The sequence below is a fragment of the Cervus canadensis genome, chromosome 6 (genome assembly GCF_019320065.1).
Source record: "Cervus canadensis isolate Bull #8, Minnesota chromosome 6, ASM1932006v1, whole genome shotgun sequence".
Classification (NCBI taxonomy): Eukaryota; Metazoa; Chordata; class Mammalia; order Artiodactyla; family Cervidae; genus Cervus; species Cervus canadensis.
The window spans coordinates 12,387,028-12,410,390 of NC_057391.1; the positions used below are offsets into that span (position 1 = coordinate 12,387,028).

Below are 23,363 nucleotides of genomic sequence, written 5' to 3' on the forward strand. Positions count from 1 at the left end.
GCTCAACTGCCAACTCTTTGAGTTTAAAATGAGTTAATAGGCCCTGGAACTTATATTGATCCTGGGTTTAGTGGTTTGGGTTTTTGTGGTTATGTGGTCAGTTCCAAAATAGTTCAGTATTCAGTCGCTCAGTCATGTCTGATTCTTCGCGACCCCATGAACTGCAGCACACCAGGCTTCCCTGTTCATCACCAACTCCTGGAGTCTACCCAAACTCATGTCCATTGAGTTGGTGATGCCATCCAGGCATCTCATCCTCTGTCGTCCCCTTCTCCTCCTGCCCCCAATCCCTCCCAGCATCAGGGTCTTTTCCAATGAGTCAACTCTTCGCATGAGGTGGCCAAAGTACTGGAGTTTCAGCTTCAGCATCAGTCCTTCCAATGAACACCCAGGACTTGGAGTTGGTGAAAAACCCTATGGGAGAAATGAATTTGATGTCTGTGTAAGTGTATGAGGGCTTCCCTGGTGGCTTAGATGGTAAAGAATCCACCTGCAATGTTGGAGACCTGGGTTTGATCCCTGGGTCAGGAAGATCCCCTGGAGGAGGGCATGGCAACCCACTTCAGTATTCTTGCCTGGAGAATCCCCATGGACACAGGAGCCAGGCAGACTGCAGTCCATGGGATCACAAAGAGTTGGACACAACTGAACGACTAACCACATAAGTGTATGATGGTCAGAATAAAGATTTTTTTAATAGGGTTCTTGAAATACATGTTTTATTTCAATTAGTTCTCAATAAAAATAAGCACTATATACTTCTCTCCCACTATTCCCACCAATAACAACTCATATTTGCATAACATTTTGCAACATCTAACATACATTTTCATTTGGTTTGACCTTCTCAGTGCCCTAGGTAGCAGAGCAGGTATTTTGTTTTGTTGTTACTATCATCATTAGCCCCATTTTACAGCTGAGGAAACTGAGACTCAGGATCACCTAGCTTTTGAGTCCCAGCTTGGGACTTGAACCCAGATCTCCTGACCCCAGATCCTTTGCCTTTTCTAGTTTTCCATGTTGTCCAGAACAGTGAGTTAGTGGACTCAAGATTAGCGTCTCAGGCCGGGCTTTGGATAGGCTATCCTGCACATGCAAGACAGTGACCAGGATGAGCAGAGCTGGAACCACAGCTGAGGCTCAGCTGGGGTCCAACTGTTAGTTTAGGGTAGGTTGGGGGGAGACAGCAGTTAGGGGTCAGAGCCACGAAGGCCAGTTAGGATTTGGTAAACAGATTATTTGGGGGCAGAAGTGAAGCCAAATTAAAGAGGTTAGTGGTGGTCCTGAAACAGGACATGAGCTCCTCTGCTGAGAAAGGGGCAGAAGATAAAATGCATCAGTAGAGCCAGGGCTGGGGCCAGGCAGGGTCGCCCAGCACTCCTGCACTGCAGACAGGCCTCAGCAGGGCAGGAAGTCCCAGGCATCATGAGGACTCACCCATCCCTCTCTGTACGGGCCAGGCTAGCTCACAGGTGGTAACCGTGTCTGTCTCTCCTGCAGCCAGAGCGACTCCAGGGGACCCATTACTCCGTGCAGTCGGACATCTGGAGCATGGGGCTCTCTCTGGTTGAGATGGCGGTCGGGAGGTATCCCATCCCTCCTCCAGATGCCAAGGAGCTGGAGCTGATGTTTGGGTGCCAGGTGGAGGGAGATGCGGCTGAGACCCCGCCCAGGCCAAGGACCCCCGGGAGGCCCCTCAGCTGTGAGTGGCCCAATGTGGCCCCAGCTTGGACTGTGGGTGGTCCTTTCCATCAGGGGTTTCTGGAAGGCTGGTTCCCTGTCTCTGGATGCCAGGCTGGGCCAAGGGGGAAGCAGAGCATGGGGTTCCAGTGTAGGATATTATCATTACCAACATCTTCCTTCCTACCATTTGTTGAATGCCCACTTGTTGAGTGCCCACTGTGTTCCTGGCACTGCATTTAGTATTTTATATGTATTATCTAACTTAAAAATCATGACTTTTTTAAGGTAGAGTTTTTTTAAATTGAGGTAAAATTCACATAACATAAAATGCACATTTTAGAGTGTATGGTTCAGTGGTTTTTAGTATATTTCTCCATATCATACAACCATCACCACTTTGTAATTCAAGAACATTTCCATCACCTCCAAAAGAAACCATTTCCATTAGCAGTCACTCACAGCTCCCCTACCTTGACACCCTAGCAATCACCAATCTACTTTGTCTCCATAGATCTGCCTAGCACTGTCTAATTTTAATAGCAGTCGTGTGTGAGCACTATTATAATTTCCATTTTAGCTCTGAGGAAACAGGCACGGGGTGCTTGACTTGCCACATACACTTGTAAGTGGCCAGGTCTGACTCTGAGCAGCTAAGCACTATGTAGCACTGCCCGCCTCTGGACTGTAAGGTAGACCCAGTACTTGGAAGATCCTGGCCCTGCCATTACCTTCTGACATTGTTCCTGCCAGGACATTCCTGTCTGAGGCTCACACGAGGGCATGTATGAGGGAGGAGCAGAGCGGACAAGGGTAGCCGGTGGTGGGCCGCCAGAGGGGCTGGCAGAACCCAGACTCAGACCCTGGCCAGCTGTGGCTTTGGCCAGCCCCCTCTGTGTTCAGGCCTTATCTGTGGCTCTTCTATCGTCCACGACTTTGTTCTAGTCTGTAAGATCCATGCCCACCCCTAGCCTCGAACTGGCAGTTAACCTTCTGTTTCTGAGAAGTGTTTTCTTTTTTCTTTTTATAAAATTTGTAGCTTATGGAATGGACAGCCGACCTCCAATGGCAATTTTTGAGTTGTTGGATTACATAGTCAATGAGGTAAGGCTTCTGTGACCTTGGAATTTATTTGCTCTTAAGGAAAAAACTCACAATTGGTCTGGGAAACCTCTGAATTGTTCCCACAGCACGGTTTGTCCCTTCCCCAGGAACATCTTCACATAGCTCTGAGTCCCTCATCCTCTCTGATTCAGGAGCCTCCACCTGCCCATTGAATGCATTCTCATCCTTCATTCACCAGGCATTTCTGTCTTCCCACCAAGTGTTTCTTTTGCACTTACTATGTGCTAATAAGCACCGTGGGGTGGCTGTAGGAACGAGGTGGGGGTCCAGAGATGGAAAAACAAAAGTCTCAGGTCTTAAAGCCTGTTAGATTGGGTAAGGGAAGCAAGGCAAACACATGCATTTTCTCTATATAAAGCAATGAATGTGACAGTGTAGAAAGAGATATGGAAAATATTCACTATAAATTGTGTGAAAAAAGCAGGTTGTAAAAGTTACATGACATAGTGGTTATCACAGTGATGGAATTACAGGTGATTAAATTACTGCTAGCTAACTTTAACACAAAGATACATTATCTGTGAAATATATATGCCAGTATGTTTAAATGTAAAAGGGACTGAGGATGGAAGAGACTGACAAGTATTCATCAGCATGGGCCTGGGGGAATTGGAAGCTATGGACTAGCACCGTGGTTGCTCAGAGGGTGGGGCAGGGCTGGAGGAGCTGGAGGGCAGGACGGAATTTCAGATGGTAAGGCCGGCACTGCTGGCATCAGCAGCAGCATGGGCAGAGGAAGAGAAGGGACGAGCTGAGGCCTGTTTGGGAGGCAGCTGGAGGTCCCTACTCCGCTGAGGAGCATGGTAACGGGCATTGCCCCATTCTTTTCTTCAAGACTAGTGGAGTAACTTTTCAGGCTTTCTCATTTCCAAAACTAGACCCCCAAGGGTCAAAAGGTCCCCTTGGTCATTACAAATTCAACAGGGAAAATCCTGGCTCACCACAGCAGTTAAAAAATCACTGCCACTGGTTCACAGGTTACTGGGCTCATTTCAGCTCTTTACTGCTTGACTGCCCAGCTTTGTGCTAAGCACTGTGGGAAGTGGAGGGTCTGACCTAAGCTGCATAAGGCTGCAAGGACGATAGACTGTGTTGTATGTATATTAGGAAAGTCATCCTCTCCTGCTGGGACCCAACATTCTTCCAGACCCAGCTGTCTGCCAGTTAATGTTTTACTAACCTTTCTGCACTCCTTCAGAACTCAGAAGGGGGTGAACATTTTATTGGTCAGCCTTCTGTGATATCCACAGGTGCTGTCAGGGCTGGACTATGCCTAGTGGTTTGCACATCCTCCTAGCTGCTGCTTCTAGTAGTTATTGGCTGTTTCCCTGCCACACTCCCAGATGTGTGGTGGTGGAGCCTCAGAGCTAAAAAGGGTCAGCTGAGGCTGAGAGGAAATGATTTATTCAGTCACTCACTTGGCCCCAGTTCTGACTGGCTTGAGACTGATGGTTCTAGCAGGGAAAGCCGGCAGCAGCCACTGGCCTCTCACCCCCGGCTTTCCTTACCTGGACAAGGGTGGCACTGCCCAGAGGCGGGAGTGGGGCAGGGAGAGGAGGGTAGGGCAGGGCATTTCTTAGGTCTGTGTGTGTACTTGCAGCCTCCTCCAAAACTGCCCAGTGGAGTATTCAGTCTGGAATTTCAAGATTTTGTGAATAAATGGTAAGTCACCTCCTTGTCTGAAAGTACTTTGGTTTTGTCAGGCTCCCCATCCATCTTGGGGAGCACAGCTTTGCCTTTCACCCTTTAGCTGCTGCCCTTCTTCCAGAGTGCCAGGACTCGGGTGACGTGTCTTACCGCAGCAGGGGGCAGAACAGCTGCTGCGCTCAGCCCCTGCTGTAGAGGGACGGCCCTATTGCCTTTTGGCCTTAATTTAATTCAACAAGTGTTTATTAACCTACTGTGGGCATGACACCCTGCTAACAGGAAGGTGGGTAAGGCTTAGGCATTCTTCCTCAGAGCCTGCGGGGTGTGGGCAGAACAGGCATGCACACATTAAGTAATCTGAGTTAGAACCAGCAGCAGGCAACAGCTCACACTGTCTTTCTTCCTTTAAGCTTAATAAAAAACCCCGCAGAGAGAGCAGATTTGAAGCAACTCATGGTGAGTGATTTATTCAAATTCTTACACTGTCATTTGCTGCATTTCATTTGTTCTTCTGTCAGTCACCCATCCAGTGCTTGCTGAGCCCATACCCCGCTCTGCCGTGACTGCTGTGGCCTAGCTGATCTGGGGCCTGCAGGACACCAAACACATCTCCTTTGTCTTCCCATCAGTTTCATGGAAAAGCAGGGATAACCCTGCAACCAGAGGGGATCCAGGGAAAGAAAGGGCCAGCTGGCCCCACAGGGGGACAAGGCCTTTCTGCAGTACTGACTGGCCTATTTTGTATTCAGCATCCTCACCAAGTAACTGTCTCCTATGTGATAGCAAAGGAGTGGGAATCCTCTAAGTGTTGGCACTTACATGCTGTGTAGAGCCTGGTCAGTGTAACATGCGCTTTCAAGTCCATCAGTTCTCTTGTTCCTTCAACAGCCGCAAGGCAGAGCTGCTGTTTCCATTTCATGGAGAGCAGGCTCAGGGAAGGGGTAAGACCAGTGAAGCCGGGGCTCTAGGCAGGCACTTAGACAAGGGTAGGCTCCCGGAGCTCCTTCCAAGAGCAGCACAGCCTCCAGACCCAGGACTCTTGAATTTTCTTTTTTGACTTTTAAGCACACTTTCTGTCCATTTCTTCACACACAGGTTCATGCTTTCATCAAGAGATCTGATGCTGAGGAAGTGGATTTTGCAGGTTGGCTCTGCGCCACCATCGGCCTTAACCAGCCCAGCACGCCCACCCATGCGGCTGGCGTCTAAGCGGTTGGGAAGCACAGTCCCTGCCCAGGGGCATGCCGCGCCGCCTCTGGGCGGCCTCCCATGCCTGCCTCTGTTCAGACGTGCATTCACCTATGACAAAGGACGAAGAACACAGCATGTGCCAAAATTCTAGTCGTGTCCTTCTCAATATTACCATCTTTACTCTTGTTACTGTTGTTACCCCCTAAGTGGATTGGCTTTGTGCTTGGGGCTATTTTTGTGTATACTGATGATGAAAACATGTGCAATGTTGAATTACAGTGAAACTCTGGTGACTGTGGGTAGTCATTCTTACTGAAAACTGCACTGCTTTCCCACACCATGAACTGGCTGGTCGCCTCTATTTTTGGGATTCTTTGACACTTGGTGGTACTTCATTCTTGCCAGGCATACCTTCTGACTGAGTAGGAAGGGGCCTTGTAAGATCCTTCACAGGCAGTGCATGTGAAGCATGCTTTGCTGCTATAAAAATGAGCATCAGAAAGTGTGTATCATGTTATTTTATTATGTTCTTGCTTTTGGTGTAGAATTCAGCAATTTTCATCAAAATCTAGCCAGAGCCCTTCACTGCCATGATAGCTGGGGCTTCACCAGTCTGTCTACTGTGATGATTTGTAGACTTCTGGTTATATTTCTATATTTATTTTTAAATATACCGTGTGGATATTTAGTGCTGTCTCTCCAAGTTTGGATTAGTGTTTCTAAAATGGTGGAGTTACTCTGAATGTTACAAATGGATAAAGGCATTAAAATAAAGGAGATCTACCTTTCACCAAACCCAAGTACTGATGCTACTGCAAACAACCGCGTGTACAGTGCCTAAAAACTATGAAAATCCTTTTACCATCTTAATCCAGATGTCTGACACACCTAATCTCTTACTCTAATAAATGTACTATCAAATTCAAAGGATGAAAATGATTTCTGCTTTTGTGGTGGCATTTTCAGTGTTTGTAGTGAACAAATCATCAAATGATTTAGCAGCCAGGCATTAATGAGGGGGGAAACGCAAAGACAGGAAGGAGGCTGGAAGGCGGAAATACCACACTAAGGACAAGTTCAGTGCTTTGGACCAGTGTGGCTTCCTGTAATTCTAATCTTTGGACTTTGTCCAGTTCTTCTCAGCAAGCACCCTTATCTTCCAGCCACCTTTCCTGTGGACCTGTGAACAGATCCCATCGATTTCTTCCATCTCTTTATACAAGGGGAAAGCAGGAGGAGGGGGTAGCAGTTGGGGGCAGCCGGCACTGGAGTGCCCCCACCCCCAACCCAGGACTGCGCTGTGCCGCTCACTCCACTGAGCGATGGCTTCCCCGCTCTCACCGGTTACACCTGACAAGCGTCCCTGAAGAGGAGTGTGCTTGGCACTGACTTCCGTGCCTGTGGGCTGGCCGTGAACTGCCAAAAAACCCCACAGAGCCGTGTCCTAACTGGCCCGCCCTTTCTTTGAAAAGTAACTTTTGAGATTTAGGTCATACATGAGGCTGCCTAATCAGTACCTCTTCCCTCATTTACTTCTTTGAAAGAGCAGGTGATAGAAAACCAAAATAAATATTTGTTTAAACACTTATTTCACTTTCAAATTAAAAACAGTACATCTCCTAAGTAGGTAGTTCCATTGCAGATCTACGAGAGCCTGAGAGACAGCCAGGATTTTAAATACTGGTCAATACTATATATACAAGGCTGCCTCAGCCAATCAATCATTTTTCCCCCTGAGAGGCTAACATCTGTTCTAGACGTCAACAGTCTAACTCACATGTTTTCAACATACAAACATTCAGATGAGGTTAAAGAACCACACCCTCCTCGCACCCAGGGTCTTTTCCTAACAGAGAGGATGTCACCACCTCGGAGAATGTCTCACTGAAGTGTGTAAACTGCCCTCAGCAGTGAAAGCACAGGAATCCTCACCACTGGACCACCAGGGAATTACCAATCATTGGATTTTTAAGTGATACCTCATTAGCATCACCCCTGAAACTGCTAGAGCAAATGTGAATACTCTCATTCTATAAACTCGAGAGTGAGAACTCCCGAAAAGGTGAAAAGCAAGCAACCAATTGGTCTTCAAGCTAGAATTCATACCCAACTTTTCCAACTCTTAAAAGCCCATGCTTATATCTGACATTAGATCCCAAAATGTATACCCTGATGCTTTTTGTTGCAAAATGATATTCACACTGTGTTTTCCAAGAAATATGTTCATTTTAGCTTCTGGCTACTTCATGTAAGAGTAGCTCAAGATAACTTTAATGAAACAAATCGATTTGTTTCATTGATTTAATGAAACATTGATTAACAAATATGTCCATGCTCTCTCCTAGAACACTTGTGTAAGAAGCTATGCTTAAGAAGGTTGTGTTTTGTTTGGCTTTTCTATTTCTCGGCAGGGCAAATTACTTTTATAAAATCAAGCAACTACGTATTTGTATATTCACTGGAAAAGGGACAGTATGCAAAAATGAGTGTCAACTTAAAATATGAAGTTTCTCTTATTCTGCTGTCAATTCTTTATGAAACCCAATCTCCCAAGCCTCGTGATCCTTCTTCAGTGGCACAATTCCTAAGTCTAGAAATGGGTGTAAACCATCCTACTGTATCGTTCACCCCAGAGGAACTGATCCTTTGCTCTGTTGTCTGGAAAGTGGCAAGCCGCATGACAGCTATTTATCTGTAACTTATTTCTAATCATTTTTATCATAATGATGTCTCAACCGAGGTGTGCTGACACCCACACATAGCGTGTAGCAGGCAGTGTTACGATGTCACTGAGAGGTGGGAGCAGCGTGTGCGCTTAAGTGGCCCTCGGTCCTCCTCTTTGTCATCTTTCTCTCCCAGACTGTAGCCTTGCTCTGCTCACAAGGGTTCAGTGGCATGCAAACTGTTTAATTGGTTTTCTTAATAGAGGCATTGTTGGCTGCAAGGCTGGCTTGTATTTAAACTCTGCCCTTTTTGCAGATGCCAGACCTTCTCAATAGCATTTCAGAGGAAGTTTTTTGTTTAGAAGGCAGCTATTCAATCTGACCAGCCTATAAACACAGCACCACCCATACTGCTCAATACTGAAACACTGCATCTCTGCTCTTCTGTCACCAACTTTCGTTAAAGCACTCTGGAACCTGAGTTATTGATGGAACTATTTTTACAACTACACATCCTCCTAAAGTTCTTGCTTCCGTTTAAAGCAGGCTATAGGGCCCATGAGAATTCTTTGAAGAGAGAGAAAGTCTCTGAGACTTAGAAATTAACTTGCATGACTAACCCCAGCTCTCCTCCCCTTCAGGAATCTGATTCTTCCTCCTCTTCCTCCTCCTCCTCTTCTGGCACATGGCTCCTTGTGCTCAACTCCAGTGCAGTTTGGTTGATTGACGCTTCATTGTCTACAAGCACCAGCATCTGCTTTAGTCAAGGACATTATGGATTAGTAGGAAGAACATTAGCCTGAAAAGGAATTCTTAATGTTTTATAATAAAATCTCAATTGTATATTCAATCCCAATACTACCACTAAGAAGTGTGGCCACTTTCCTATTTCTCCCAATTCTACCCTGACCCCCTCCCCCCAACCCTCCCTGCCAAAATGAGAGCACAGTAAATGCCCTAGATTTGATAGAAAATTACCTGGTTTACATACATGGTTCTTACGTAAGGATTATATACTGGCTTAGATGTGCTGCTTTCAAATGATTTTAAATGCTTAACACACAGCTGGGAGAACATTCAAGTATGGTTTACCTAGAAGATGATTTTCCTGAGGGCCCTTCGTAAGAGAAGGATATGAGGAGGACTAGAACTCTACTTCTAGGCTTTGTGGTTGAAGCTACGGTCTATTATCAAATCCTAAGCTTCCTTATTCACAGAGCAGCAGGAATTTTGACATATTCCTGCAAAGATCATCACACTCTCCCTAGTCCACTAGAGTGACTAGAGAGAATGTTAAGAGTGGGAAGGTGGAAGCAATATAATAGTACAGCCAACCAAAGTGTACCCAGCTGGTAGATGTTCCCTGTTTAAAAGAGTAATATACACTAGTCAATTAATTAAACCAGAAGGTTCTTATTAGCACTCCCCAGAGTTCTTTGGGCTTGATAAGGTAATCTACAATTTCTGATCCCTCAGCAGCGTAAGGGCAGAATGGACTGCATTCTCTCCCCAGGCTCACACTGATTAAGCTTACATCATGTGATGGTTCTGGTGCAGGCTGAGAAGGCAGCATCTCACCTTCTCTTCTAGAACTAATCATCGACTGGAGGGCCAGCTCTTCAACCTAGAAAGAGTGGAGGACACTTTCTTTACTACGTCACCGGGCTACCGATGTGGGTGAAATGTACTGAGCATGCTCTGAGAGGTAGGCATCAGAAGTGAAAACAATGTAACCTCTGTGAAGCTCTAGGGGGCAGGGATGGGGCTCCTCAAGCCTTCCGGGCCTCTAAAGGAAGCAGCGTAGAAAGCTTCCTGCCCCTTTCTCCTAGGGTGAACAGTGTTCCAGCTGAGGCGAGGCTTCCACTCACCCAGACCTAGCAGCTCAGGGGAGGCAAACACAAGCATGCCCTTAAAAAAGACAAGTGTCTTCTGATTCCACACGACCCAGTCTGTCTACCCCGTAATGAGATAGCGAAGGCAGGAAGAATGGAAAATGGCAGCGTTTCCTAGCCACTGTTGGCACGCACACAGGCGCTGTGAAGGCACTGCCTGTGTCCTGAGGGAAAGCACACTGTTTTCATAGGTCACAGTTTACGAAGGGCCTTCATAACCCGAAAGTGCCCAGCTGGGATTAGGAGGAACATCTCACTAAAGGGGGATTCCTCCGCACAGATCTGGGACATGGCTCTAGTGGGTTTCAATCTAAACTCAACAAGGCAGCTGAGTCGGTAACAGATCCGGGGAGAAAAACTACCGGGAACTATTTGGCTTGGTCAAAAAGTTCGTTCATCTTACATCTTACGTTCACCGTTTATCTGTAGCATCTTTTTGGCAAACGAACGAACTTTTTGGCAAACCTAGTACTGTGGCAGGGTCTCTTCTGGAAGGGCCTTGCTGTCTCCTTTTGCACCGTGGAACATCCGCGACTGGGCTGCCTTTGTGAGACCAGAGCTGTATCAAGCGACCATACGAGGCAGTAAAGACAGACTAGTAAATGCTGCAGGGGCTCGGGAGGGGAGGCAGGGGCCGTCTAGGCGAGCTTCGGAGGGTCGCCCTTCCTCAGCGCGTGGTGCGGACCGCCCACGTTTACGGGGCTGTAGTGGTCCGGTGGGGGTAGTAGTGCACTCGCCAAACTCAGATGAATGAGCTTCAGCCTAAACCTACGGGATCAATATTCTTAGAGGGGTGGGCCCATAATCTCAAATCCAGCCCCCCTCGGTGTCTGTCTACGCCACCAGGTCTGGGCGCGACGGCCAGGTGAGGAAAAGCTAATCGGCAGCAGGCGGGCGCCGCAGACGCCTAGGCTCCGCGTAGAGCCCGGCGGCCTAGGGCGCGGGACCAACTGAATGGAGAAGTGGGGGGCGCGGGGTCACCTTGAGCCGGTTCAGCTGGTCGTGCAGAGCCGCTTTCAAGCGGAGCAGCGTCTCCTCCTCCTTGCGCAGCTCCTGCAGCCGGCTCAACATCTCTACTCTCCACGCAGGCGGCCCGCCGGGTCGCTCGATGATGACGCCACCTCCGCGCTACCGGAAGCGGAAAAGCGCTCTGGGAGGGGCTGGCGGCACTCTGGGGCGGTGCAGCCTCTTCCTACCGGCGCCTGCGCTCGTTTCCTGTTCGTGGACGTAAACTCATGGATAGCCAAACGTGGTTGTAAATCGAAAACCTCAAACTCCGGGGATGAGAACTCCCTAGAGCAAAGGGTGTTGGCGATGTAAAGGACCTGGAGATAAAAATGGTTAGATGCTTGTCTGTCAAGTACTTCAGCTGAGCAGTGCTGTTTTTTCATCGGTGGAGGCTACTTTAGCTCCTCCAAACTTGCAGACGCACTCGAAGGGACTGTCACCAGCAAACAGGACATCAGTCCAAGAGGCCTACCGAGTTGAAGGTTCAGGCAGGCGAGGATTCCTGGTTACAGGAAAGGGGTTTCCAAGTAGGACTGTGCAAATTAGAGGGCAGGAAGGTAACTATTTTAAGCTGGACAGTGCTTTCTTACACAAAGGAACGGAGACCCCTTGACCTATAAATGGGAGGACTGCCAGCGGGGCAAAACAGAGATGCAAAACAAGACCCTGACTAGGGAAGCACAGGTCACTTCAGGTGTTAAAGACAGTGACCCGAGTTAAAAGCTTTGGAAAACCTTTTGGGTACATCCTCTGCATAAGCATACCAAACCTGAAATACACAAGTGACTGCAAAGAACCACCCGGCACTTTTTATACCAAGGGTCCAAGTATTAAAACGTTGGCAAGCATCTCTTCCATCAGTTGTACTGTATCACAGAAAACTGTAACACTTCTGAAGGAAAAATCAATTTCTTATTGTTATCCTTTATAAAATGTTCTCTGAATCTGCCCTCTTGTGGTTATCGAAAATGTGAAATCTTTATGGAACATGGTCCATTTTCCAAGGTGGTTTTGGGGGGAAGCTAAATAATGAGTTTGTGTATTTCTGAGATGAGTCTTTAAACCGTCTGTCAAGACAAGTTACTTTAAAAATGGATTTTACACCTGAATTTATGGAACATCTTGATTCTCATTCATCTTGGATTTATACTAAACCCAAGGCTCCATTTTATACAACTTAAAGTTATCAGTTTAAAAAAAAAAACACTAACCAAAACTCACACAACACATCCAAGTCATGTTCTCATTGCCTCTTTGTTCAGGTCTTTATTCAAAATTAGCTGTCCAAAATGATTTGGCATTTATGGTATAAACAAATTTAAGTTTATGCAGCAGCCTTCTTTTCCTCTGAGGTGGGTTTCTTTTCTGTGGGCTTCTTCTCAGCTGCTGGTTTCTTGGTCCCTGCAGCCTTTTTTCCCACCACAGGCTTCTTCAGCTTCTTATCGCCAACAGCCTTCTTTTCTTTGTTTCCCACCACAGGCTTCTTGCCCTCAACCCCCTTCTGATCTGATTTGGCTTCTAGTGCTGCTGCTGCCTTATCCATGCGGATTTTGTGCTGCAACAAATTAGGAAGAAAATCTAAGAATCAAATCTTTCTAAAACGCAACAGATCCAGCAAAACCCAAATTATTGCTTACGTTCTTGGCCTGTCGAAGAATGGTGTTCCGGCGCATGGTCTTTGCGTACGGGTTAAGCTTCAACATGATTCTCAGGTTTTTCAGTGGATTCTTCTTCAGGACTCTGCGATGAATCTTCTTGCTATAAAAAAGTAGATACTCTATTACTAATAGTTTATACATTATCCCTATTTCTGAAATAACTGGTAGTGTGAAGCTGGACAAGAATTACTGTGAATATCAAAACTTTACCGTGGTGCTCGGAGTGCTCTTTGGATTTCTGGGCTTTTCAAGATTCTGCTAAGGTCTGTATTGAGCATCTTGTGCATGGGGAGGCTGAAAGAAAAAACATTTAACAACAGGCTTAATTCCTATTTCTTAACAAAAGATTAATAAGTTAAGCTCTACAGAATCCAATCAGAATTTCCACTATACTATCCCTTCCCAGAACCTATTTCCACATATTGTATCTGTACACAAGGCAACACAAGGCATCACTTAGAAAACATGGAAATCCATTTTGAACAATATCCACAGCATATATGTGAAGTCCTTGCTGTCTCAAGTGCAAAGAGTAAGGCGCTACTTAGTGACTGAACAACAGCATAAACATCTATGTCCAGCATACAAATTATACTCACTTGTAGTTACTCTTGAGGGAGGCTGCTTTACGCCAAGTGCCGTACAGCTCATCTAACTTTCGGAAAGCACTTTCAGTCCAAATGCAGAAACGTCCCACATGACCACCAGGAGCAAGTTTCAAAATGTTCAGCTTGCTTACATTAAGCAGAGTAATTCCTTTGTAAAGTTTGGAAAAGGAGAATTAGGGATCCCGTATTTCAAAAGATGAAATGCAGATAGTCTTTATAGCACCTAAGTAGTAGTTTAATCATAAATTTAAACATCAATGGTACACTTATTCAGCCAAGAATCAGTAGTTCCACAAAATCATGTGTTTCAGAAACACGGACCATAAAGTGGAATCTCATCATAATAAAAGCTGGGTAAGCTTGCATAATACAGGTAATTAAAACATGTAAGCAGTACAATTATTACCAGGGATGTTTCTGAAGGCCTTGATGATACCATTGTCTTCATTATAGATGATGCAGGGTCCCCTGCGCTGGATACGGCGACGGTTTCTCATTTTGCCTTTGCCAGCTCTCATTCTCTGAGAGGCGTAAACCTAAGAAAGTAAAGTTTGGTATTCTGATTAAGATCAGAATTGGTATTCTGATTTGATCCCTGTATTAAATATTCATAGTTTAAAAAACTTCAGTTTTACAGATGAGGAAATTGACTTCCTAAATTTAACACAGCAATGAGCTTTCAAACTCAGGTAATACTGCTCTCATATCCACTAAGGTTTACTTATACTGTCTTTCAGTAACCTTTTGAAATGTAAAATCTGGCAACAAACTTGTGTCAAGAACCACAAAACCTACCTTTTTGATATCATTCCAGGCCTTAAGTTTCTTCAGAAGCAAAACAGCCTCCTTGGTCTTCTTGTAGCCTTCAACTTTATCTTCAACCACCAAAGGAAGTTCAGGAACTTCCTCTATACGATGACCTGAAAAAGCCAATTAACACTGACCTGGTTACCTTGCACCCTTTGAAAAATTTAATCAAACCCACAAAATCAAAGTGGCACATTTGCGAAATCAGAATTACCACAAAGATCATGTGTTTCAGAAACACGGACCAATGAAGTGGAATCTCATCATTTTGACAAATGATGTAAAAATTACCTCATTACATAATATTCACTGAGTTGTTAGACTGAAGTGCTTATAACTAGCATTTAGTAGAACGAAGTGTATGTAGTCAGACACTCTAGGGTGAAGAGAATTTACACAGGCTATCAGGTTCAGATATAAGAAAGGTTTACAGGATTCCTAGAAAATAAAGTATCACAAACCTTTAGACATGACCAGCGCTGGTAAGGCTGAGGCAGCCAGTGCAGAGCAGATGGCGTATCGCTTCTGCGTTGTATTCACTCTGCGGTGCCAACGTCGCCAGGTCTTGGTTGGTGCAAACATGCGGCCCCCACGACACATCTGTTTTCCCAGTTAAGAATCACATTTCTCAAATTTTAGCAATTACAAACAGGTTATGCCTTGCTCAGTAAGAACTTTCGTCACCCTTCTGAACCAGCCTACTGACAGCAGGCAACTGTCGCTGAGAACAGAGTAAGACGCAAATTACGACATCACTGCAGGCAAAACCTTTTAACGCCAAGCCTGTCGACTTTAAAAATGACAGAAAAACATCCTCCAAATATCAAAACTGTTTGAAAAGCGTTTAGTCTGGACATTAGTGTCTTGAGCACAAATATTTTCAAATCACTAAAATGAGTAAGCCAGGTTCAGTCTGCCAAATGCGGCAGCTGACCAGTCTAGGTGGGGGAAAACAAAGGATACATTTCCAAAAGCACCCTGACCAGAACGGTGAGTCCCGCCACCTCGAACCCTGGGAATTCGAGCCACAGCTCTGCCGGTACCCCAAGACTCAGCACTGGTTTGATGACCTGAAATTGTTCAGAAACACAAGCTTTAGCTCCCTACCACACCGTTCTATGACTACTGTGTATGGCAGCAAACAGCATCAGAACATCCAGGAAAATCATGTTGTTCAGAAACACGGACCAACGGAGTGGAATTTCATCACTGCTGTGAAGTACCCCTTAAAAAGTCAACCCAGGAAACAGCTAAATCCATACCTGCTAATTCACTGACAGCATAGGGCTGTCTGTTGTTTTTGCGCAAGTTGGTGTGAACAAAGTTAACAATATCGGGTCGAATGGGAGCCTTGAATACAGCAGGCAAAGTGACATTTTTGCCAGAGGACTCCCCCTTTTCGGAGTACACTGATATCAGTGGACGAGCACACGCCTGAAAAAAATAAAAAAATATTTATATTGAGAAACATCATCAAAAGCACTCTTCTCAAACACCAACAAAAGCATTAAAGGTTCATTTACAGAAAAGTTTAGGATTTGATGAGGTAGATATTGCTTAGGCCAAAAACAAAGCCTAAGTTATCAGCACACCATCAGGTCTATTAACATCAGTAAGTACTTGAAAGACACCTAAATTTCTCAAGTTCTGCCACAGAATTTCCATCATTTTTCAAAGAGATCGCTTTATTTTTAAACTTTCAAATCGGGCCTTAAAGAGCTAGATAATAAAAACCAGAGGGTAAGGTTTGAAAATGCAGTTTAATGTCATCATACAAACTCTCTCACCCCAAATGCGACCAAACCTTATCTACCAGGGCTCTACTTCAAACATTCATCCTTCCCGGTAATCCGATTCCAAACACATCTTTCAAAACTTACTACTAAAAAACAGCCTTGTTACTTCTTGCTCTATTTTCTCCAAAAACTTACCCCCTGAAAGTAAAAGGTCCTAAGCATTACCTATAGAACCTGTTCAACCTCGCTGCCCACAGCCCACACTCTCTTCCAGATTCTCAGGCCTACACTCAGGGCCATCCCTCTCCTTTCTCAGATTTAACAAGTATTCTACCTAAACATACCCTTCCTCACCTAGCCTCCTTCAGGTGTCTCTGATCACGGCTTATAAAGCCCAATTACCGCCTCCTCTCCAATTCCCTGTCTGCAACACTACCATCGAACACTGCAATGCATCTTGACCAACCCAATGACGATCAAAGTGCTTTTTGCCCTATTTTGTTCACTTAACTACCTAAGGCACACGGTGCTTTTACAAACGTTATTTATGCAGTAGCTACAAAACAATTAAAATTTAAGGCAAGAACAGAATGCTTCCAGAGGCAATTGCTAAGATACGCACACAATAAGAAATAAATGAAATCAAAGTTTTCTGTTCAACGCAATCTTTCTTACAACTTCAGTATTCCTCACTAAATAGGGTATGGAGACACAAGACCCCAAATTGACTCACCTAGCCTTAGTCTAACGCTCTGAGAATTTCCAAGTCTTCAGCGGAACCCATACTTTCTAAGATCCACGAAAAGATAGAATCCCAAAGGTCCCTCTGGCTCCAACTATCTGGGGTTCCTCCGTGTTATTCCAGACGTGCCCGGCGCCGGCCCGCACACGTTACCTCTAAGATGGCTGCCGTAGAGCATTACTACCCACGTCCCAGTCACAAACACACGCCTTTGGTCCCCATCTCCTTCTCCTCGCTTCCCTTCCTGAAGACTTCATGCTCTGAATACCCAAGCCCATTCCTCCCAAGCCCCGAAAAAAGAAGCAGGTCCAGAGGAGAAGAGTTCTGCTCACCATGGCGGGGAGAGGAGAAGGCCACGCTCCTCTCAACCCGGCGGCTCCCACAGGAAAAGGAAGTGTCTAGCACTCCCACTCCATATGTAACCTTCAGCTCGTCTCCCAGCCTGCCCCGCCTCAGAACCAACTCAGGGACATAAAATATCTCTCTACCACGCTAAAACAATAAAAATAGCATATTATTTCTTCACACATGTCAAATTACGGTATTTATTGACTTCCAAAGCCAAAAAGAGCTCTTAGAACCCAGGGATTCCTTTTCGCGGAGTAATCCATGAGAGGCCGTGACCAACTCTCGCGAGACGAATGTCTTGTCTTTTTTTCCGCCCCCCCTCAACCAGTATAACTTACTTGAACTTTTTTTTTACGGGAAGGGGAAACTATTGAGACAGGAGAAACCACTCTGTGGTATAAAACAAATACTTTTAACTGTAGAATGGAACCTGTTAGAGGGGGGTAAAAGTAGTCCCGGCAAGGAGGTCACGACACCGTACGTCAGGGCTCGGCGCGCATTTCAGTTTGGCGGTTTCGGGTCTAAACAGTGGGGCGCGATGTGGTCGGGAGCTAACCGAGCTGCTGAGGAATTTTACGCTGTTCTACTGCAGTGAGTTGTAGCCCCTAGTTTTGGCTTGGCTTTGGCGACAGCACTTCTCCCCTGGGGTATCTCGATCCCCCTCCAAGACTCTTGCCGCAGCCTTAGGGATTAGCGCCTTCCCAGTTTCCACCGGCGCGAATTTGTAAATTGAGTGCGCTTCCCGGGGATCGGAGCAGCAGAGAGGCCGGTTTTCTGCTCCATTGTGAGGTTGGCCGGGTAGGCCCTGTTGGTTATAGTCTCGTTTAGAAGAAAATGTCGCCGGCGGTGGAAGGTGACGAATTTTACGAGAGGTGTATTATTCAATCTGATAATGCACACACAACTTGTGTTAGAGGCATCGAACAGGATACAGAAAACTAGATGTTGATATCGTTCATCTGTTTAAAGCCTTGTTGGTGTGAAACGTGTTTTATAGTTTATTCAAGATAGTTTTTTGAGCAACAGTCATAATGATAACGTGATGGTGTGTCTGCTTTTCAAAACACTTGTTTTACAGTGCCCTAGCACTTCGTTTTATAGTGAAAGTGAAGTCGCTCAGTCGTGTCCGAGTCTTTGCGACCCTATAGATTGTAGCCCACCACGCTCCCCCATCCATGGGATTTTCTAGGCAAGAATATTGGAGTGGGTTGTCATTTCCTTCTCTGGGGCATCTTCCCGACCCAGGGATCCAACCCGGGTCTCCCGAGTTGCAGGCAGACTCTACCGTCTGAGCCAACAGGGAATCCTTATATAGTGAAGTACTATTAATAAAGTGGATTCCATCCAGTTCTGTATCCGACACAAAAATCGAATCCAGTAGTTCTCAAATTTGAGCGTGAATCAGAATCACCTGGCAAGTTGCCAAAACAGATTGCCGGGCCCACTTCCAGAATCTTTGATTTAGTAGGCCTGGGTGGAGTGGGATGAGATGGTTAGATAGCATCTCCGACTCAATGGACATGAATGTGAGCAAACTCTGGGAGATGGGAAGGACAGGAAAGCCTGCGTACTGCAGTCCATGGGGTCACAGGAGTCAGACAAGACTGAGGGACTGAACAACAGCAGGTTCTGAGTAGGGCTAAAGAGTTTCCCTTTCTAGTCAATTTCAGGTGATTGCTGGCCTGACACCACACTTTGATAACCAACTGTTGTAATCTAACCCCTTTTCTAAATATCATACTTTTTCATTATTTGTCTTCATTGCTTTTTATTCTACTTACAAAAGTGGTAATGCTTGTCAATTTTTTCAACATTGTAGAAAGATCACTAGCTTTTTTTTTTTTTTTTTAGAGTTTAGTGACTGATCAGTTTTAAGGACCAAGGAGAAAAAGCTTTAGGTGGTACCAGGATTTCTAGTTTAAGGACTGGGCTTTGACTATTTTTCAATTATGTGTTCTTTTTTTTTTAAAATTATTTATTTTTTCATTTATTTTTATTAGTTGGAGGCTAATCACTTTACAATATCGTAGTGGTTTTTGCCATACGTTGACATGAATCAGCCATGGATTTGCATGTGTTCCCCATCCCAATTCCCCCTTAGATCACTAGCTTTTTAAAGCATTTACTTATATTTCTTTATTTAGCTGCACCAAATCTTAGTTGCAGCCCCTGAGATCTTCATTGCCACGTGTGGGATCTTTAGTTGTGGCTTGTGGGATCTAGCTCCCTGACAGGGGTTTGAAACCAGGCACTCCCTGCATTGGGAGCCGGGAGTCTTAGCCACTGGATCACCAGGGCAGTCCCTCACTAGCTTTTTCTTTTAACTAACAATATGTTGGGTAGCTTTCAGTATGACAGCCTATAGATCTGTTTTTAATGGCTATATAGTATTTCATTGTTTGGCTATTTTATGTTTATTTAACCAGTCCCTTGTTGATAAATTTTATTTAGACTCATAATTCTTTCATAAGTGTTAGTATTTCTCTCCACTTTGAAGCATCAGTTGTCTGTGTGTCTTCTCTTTAATCCCTCATATTACCTGTGTAGCCACCTGCCTACTGGAAATTTCCAAGTGAGACCTCAAACTCATTATTTGTGAAACGGAATCCATCTATTCCCTGCCATGTGACAGTTTCCTGAATTCTGTCTCTGAGTTAAGAGTTCCAAGTCCAAGACTGTCATTTGGTTCTGTTTTCTGCCACCTCCATCCCATCTAGTCAGTCACCAGCTACCTTTGTTTTCCCTCTATCCTGACTGCCTCGTTTACCATCATCACTTTTTGAAGTACTACAAATTATTCAGTCATTTTCTGGCCTCCAAGTTTATTCCTCCACATCAGGAAGTCAGGGAGGATTTCTCATTTAAAATCTTGTGGTGAGCTCCTCTTAGCTTTCAGGATAAAGTTTAAGCTCTCTAGCAAAGTCTCTTCCTGTGTTCCACCGCAGCACCCTACACTCCCCTCTTTGAGGCTCATCACCTTGTATTGCAGTTGTTGGCTGCAGCAAGACTGTGAGCCAGGAACTATGCATTTGTTTTATATCTTAGACATTTAGTAAGAATTGTTGACTTAAAAAATGCACAACCTAAAATTACTGTTATTCAGGGGCCTTACTGAGTAGTATAGCTTGGCAATCAGCTTCAGATAGCTCTAAAGAACTGTTCCTAAAAGGTAAAGGAGGAGCCAGAATATATAGGAGTTTTGCTGGGAGAAATAACAAACAAAAATGTAGTTGAACGTCAATAGTTTACTACTAATCCCAAGAACAGACATCTCACGTTAATGATTATAGTGCTTTTCCACTTTTGGGAAGGTGCAGGAGTCTGGGCTCGTTGAAATTATTCCTTCGGTGTGTATCTTAACTGTCTAGTCCTGAATTCCCCTCAGGGCGCATCAAGGTAGCTGCAGTGGCTCCTGGCTTGATGGCAGGCAATATTGGTAGTTTATCAGAAAGACAGGGAACACTTTTTTGTTCACAGAGTGCCTGCCCATAAAACACATACTGGTGAAATGATTGTTGAATGATCCTTGAGTTACGCACGCATAGAGATAAACTTCTTTTCTCAGGGACATACCATGGTGGTCCAGTGGTTAAGAGTCCACCTTGCAATGCAGGGGACAGAGGTTCGATCCCTGGTGGGGGAACTACAATCCCACATGTCTCTTGAGCCGTGCACCTACTGAGCCCACGCACTCCAGACCCAGAGAGGCACAACTAGAGAGCCCAAATGACCCAATGAAAATCTCATGTGACTCAACAAAGATCCTGTGTGCTGCAACTAAGACCTGATACAGCCAAATAAATACATATAGGGGAAAAAAGTCACAGTCTTGTCCAAAACGGCCAAAGTGAATCAGTCACAGGCCTAGTTTTTATTTCAATGAGTTACAGAGTGGATCAAATAATGGCATCCTGAAGCTATTCTGTTGGGTTCCTTTAGGACTCTAAAGATTCTTTTCTCTTTTAGAGTGTATATCAAGCTGATGTGCATTTTTGGTATCTTAATAGTTTATAGTTTACATGCTTTGGGATCAACTTTTTTAAATATATATCATTTTACTTATGTATTTTTGACTGTGCTGGGTCTTCGTTGCTGCTGGGGCTTTTCTGTAGATATGGTGAGCAGGGCTACCCTGGTTGCAGTGCAAAGGCTTCTCATTGTGGTGACTTCTCTTGTTGCAGAGCGCAGGCTCTGGGGTGCGTGGGCTTCAGTAGTGTCAGTTCCTGCGCTCTAGAGCCCAGGCTCAATGGCTGTAGTGCATGGGCCTGGTTGTCCTAAGGCATATGGGCTCTTCCCAGATCAGGGATTGAATCCTTGTCCCCTGCATTTGCAAGTGGATTCTTTACCACTGAGCTACCGGGGAAGCCCTAGGATCAACTTTCTTTAATAATATGATAATTACAATGTATCTTAACATTTTATGCTTCCATTTTAAAAATGAAATGTTTTAGCATTATCCAGTTTACGAATTTTTTGATGTCAACTCATGAAAACAGGGAGGATAGCAATATTGCTAAAATTTATTTTAGCAATAGAAATTCAAGGCCTGGGACCCTTAAATAACTTCTCCATAGTTACCCACTGATTTCAGTTATTTTTGCTTCCCGAAAGTCATGTAGTAAATTACACTTTAATAGTAATTGGTACTGTGTTTTAAAAGTTATAAGAATAGAGGTAGGTGACCTAATTTCTTTTTTTTTTGGCTGTACTTCAGGGCATGTGGGATCTTAGTTCTCCAACCAGGGATTGAACCTGCGCCCCCTGCATTGGAAGGACATAGTTTTAACTGCTGGACCACCAGGGAAGTCCCAAGGGGCAGCTGTCTATTAATCTTTACCACATCTTTTTTTTTCTTTCCTTAATAACCTAATGCTATTTTTCTGCTTCTCTTTTCCCAACTGTGCCTTAGGGCTGTCACAAGTATTCTGCATTTTTGATTTCTCTCAGTAACTCCAGAGTTTAGATGACAAAATACTGCAGCTTTATTTTTCACATGTGTTTCTGCGTTTCAGGGAATTTGATGAAGAAAAGAAAGGAATATGTAAAGGCCCATTTATCTATGAGGTATGAACAATTTATTTGGTTTTTAAACAACTCAGTCATCCTAAAATTGTTTTTAAAAGTTGAGTTTATCAAAGTTAATTTACATAGACTAAATTTCACCCTTTTAGAGTACAGTTCTATGAAGTTTTACAAATTCATTTAGTCATATTACCACATCCATAATCAAGAACATTCCTATCATCTCTAAAAAATCTCATGTCCCTTTATACTCAACCCTTTCCCCTGTTCCCTGGCAACTACTGATCTGTTTTACTTCTGTTTTTTGTGTGGCCTTTTACGAATATCATATAAACAAAGCCATACGGTTTATACCTTTTCTGTCTGGCTTTTCTCAATGAGTGTAATGCATTTGTTTTCTGTTTTTTTAATTTTCTTGGCCATGCCATATGGCATGTGAGATCTTAGTTCCCCAACCAGTAACTGGACCTTCACCCCTTGCGTTAGAAGTACAGAGTTTTAATTGCTGAAGTCCTGAGTATAATGCATTTGTGATTTGACTGTGTGGTTGTGTGTGTCAGTAGTTCATCCCTTTTTATTGTTGAGTAATAGTTCATTGTATGAATGTACTGCAGTTTGGTTATCCATTCACCATTCAGACTGGATTGTTTCTGTTTTTTAATAGTTTTGAATAAAGCTGCTATAAACATTTGTAAATTTATTAAACATCTAACATGCCAGGTGTTCCATAGGTAGAACTTCCCATAGAACTTAATCCTCTAAAACAGTTAACAAACTAAAATAAATTATGTCTAAAAGACTAGCTGAGGTTATCATTTATGATATCAGTGTCACAAATGATAAGGGTTAGTATCCATGTATATGAAATATGTGAAAACCTCTTAAAACCAATAAAGAATAAAGATAATCATAATAGATGAATAGGTAGAGGATAAAAATAAGTGTTGGAGAAGACTGTTAAGAGTCCCTTGGACTGCACGGAGATCAAACTAGTCAATCCTAAAGGAAATCAGTCCTAAATATTCATTGGAAGGATTGATGTTGAAGCTGAAACTCCAATACTTTGGCCACCTGATGCAAAGAGCCGTCTCATTGGAAAAAACCCTGATGCTAGGAAAGACCGAGGGCAGGAGGAGAAGGTTGGATGGCATCACTGACTCAATGGACATGAGTTTGAACGAACTCTGGGAGATAGTGAAGGACAGGGAAGCCTGGCACACTGCAGTCCATGGGGTT

The 23,363-nt window shown here is 44.4% G+C and overlaps 4 protein-coding genes and 4 non-coding genes across 11 annotated transcripts in view; 2 read left to right on the top strand and 6 right to left on the bottom strand.

Annotated features, from left to right (window-relative positions):
• MAP2K1 (mitogen-activated protein kinase kinase 1) overlaps nt 1-6,570 on the top strand; it is a 75,497-nt gene extending 68,927 nt beyond the window's left edge. For both annotated transcript variants that reach the window (XM_043470867.1, XM_043470868.1), the window contains exons 7-11: nt 1,501-1,702; nt 2,720-2,784; nt 4,406-4,467; nt 4,863-4,908; nt 5,548-6,570. In XM_043470867.1, coding sequence (XP_043326802.1) covers nt 1,501-1,702; nt 2,720-2,784; nt 4,406-4,467; nt 4,863-4,908; nt 5,548-5,661 — 489 coding nt within the window. In that variant the 3' untranslated portion in view covers nt 5,662-6,570. The remainder of the gene's footprint in view (nt 1-1,500; nt 1,703-2,719; nt 2,785-4,405; nt 4,468-4,862; nt 4,909-5,547) is intronic.
• Nucleotides 4,893-11,333, bottom strand: SNAPC5 (small nuclear RNA activating complex polypeptide 5). Of its 2 annotated transcripts, none has more exons than XM_043470869.1 (4): nt 11,180-11,333; nt 9,841-9,930; nt 8,927-9,063; nt 4,893-5,751 (listed from the first exon to the last, which is right to left on the bottom strand). In XM_043470869.1, exons 1-3 carry the CDS (start codon nt 11,267-11,269, stop codon nt 8,944-8,946), a joined length of 300 nt encoding a protein of 99 aa, XP_043326804.1. In that variant the 5' UTR covers nt 11,270-11,333; the 3' UTR covers nt 4,893-5,751; nt 8,927-8,943. The 2 variants fall into 2 exon arrangements, with proteins under 2 accessions (XP_043326804.1, XP_043326805.1); XM_043470870.1 differs by having other exon boundaries at nt 8,927-9,060; nt 11,180-11,331.
• Nucleotides 11,334-12,441: 1,108 nt separating this feature from the next.
• Nucleotides 12,442-17,239, bottom strand: RPL4 (ribosomal protein L4). Its single transcript, XM_043470865.1, has 10 exons — nt 17,090-17,239; nt 15,542-15,713; nt 15,243-15,349; nt 14,741-14,879; nt 14,268-14,392; nt 13,879-14,008; nt 13,464-13,620; nt 13,075-13,158; nt 12,844-12,964; nt 12,442-12,761 (listed from the first exon to the last, which is right to left on the bottom strand). The coding sequence occupies exons 1-10, from the start codon at nt 17,090-17,092 to the stop codon at nt 12,531-12,533; spliced, it is 1,269 nt and encodes a 422-aa protein (XP_043326800.1). The 5' UTR covers nt 17,093-17,239; the 3' UTR covers nt 12,442-12,530.
• Nucleotides 13,750-13,819, bottom strand: LOC122444439. The gene has a single exon (XR_006270273.1). It is a non-coding gene; the product is annotated as a small nucleolar RNA SNORD18 (small nucleolar RNA).
• LOC122444438 lies at nt 14,480-14,551 on the bottom strand. The gene has a single exon (XR_006270272.1). It is a non-coding gene; the product is annotated as a small nucleolar RNA SNORD18 (small nucleolar RNA).
• LOC122444444 lies at nt 14,941-15,039 on the bottom strand. The gene has a single exon (XR_006270277.1). It is a non-coding gene; the product is annotated as a small nucleolar RNA SNORD16 (small nucleolar RNA).
• Nucleotides 15,423-15,493, bottom strand: LOC122444440. Its single transcript, XR_006270274.1, has one exon. It is a non-coding gene; the product is annotated as a small nucleolar RNA SNORD18 (small nucleolar RNA).
• A 214-nt stretch (nt 17,240-17,453) lies between the features above and the next one.
• The window catches only part of ZWILCH (zwilch kinetochore protein), a 41,691-nt gene continuing 35,781 nt past the window's right edge, over nt 17,454-23,363 (top strand). The window contains exons 1-2 of one of the 2 annotated variants that reach the window (XM_043470872.1): nt 17,454-17,696; nt 22,118-22,169. In XM_043470872.1, the coding sequence (XP_043326807.1) occupies nt 17,644-17,696; nt 22,118-22,169 (105 nt within the window). In that variant the 5' untranslated portion in view covers nt 17,454-17,643. The remainder of the gene's footprint in view (nt 17,697-22,117; nt 22,170-23,363) is intronic. The other variant, XM_043470873.1, reaches the window with a different exon arrangement.

Excerpts from the sequence above, each read along its gene's own strand:
- SNAPC5 (XM_043470869.1), bottom strand. The coding sequence starts at position 11,269 with ATGTTGAGCCGGCTGCAGGAGCTGCGCAAGGAGGAGGAGACGCTGCTC. Across the intron at positions 9,931-11,179 it reads ACCAGCTGAACCGGCTCAAG|GTTGAAGAGCTGGCCCTCCA; the intron begins GTGACCCCGCGC and ends CACTCTTTCTAG. Across the intron at positions 9,064-9,840 it reads CACCAGAACCATCACATGAT|CAGATGCTGGTGCTTGTAGA; the intron begins GTAAGCTTAATC and ends CCTTGACTAAAG.
- RPL4 (XM_043470865.1), bottom strand. Across the intron at positions 14,393-14,740 it reads AGCGCTGGTCATGTCTAAAG|GTCATCGTATAGAGGAAGTT; the intron begins GTTTGTGATACT and ends TGGCTTTTTCAG. Across the intron at positions 13,621-13,878 it reads GGCCTTCAGAAACATCCCTG|GAATTACTCTGCTTAATGTA; the intron begins GTAATAATTGTA and ends AACTTTACAAAG.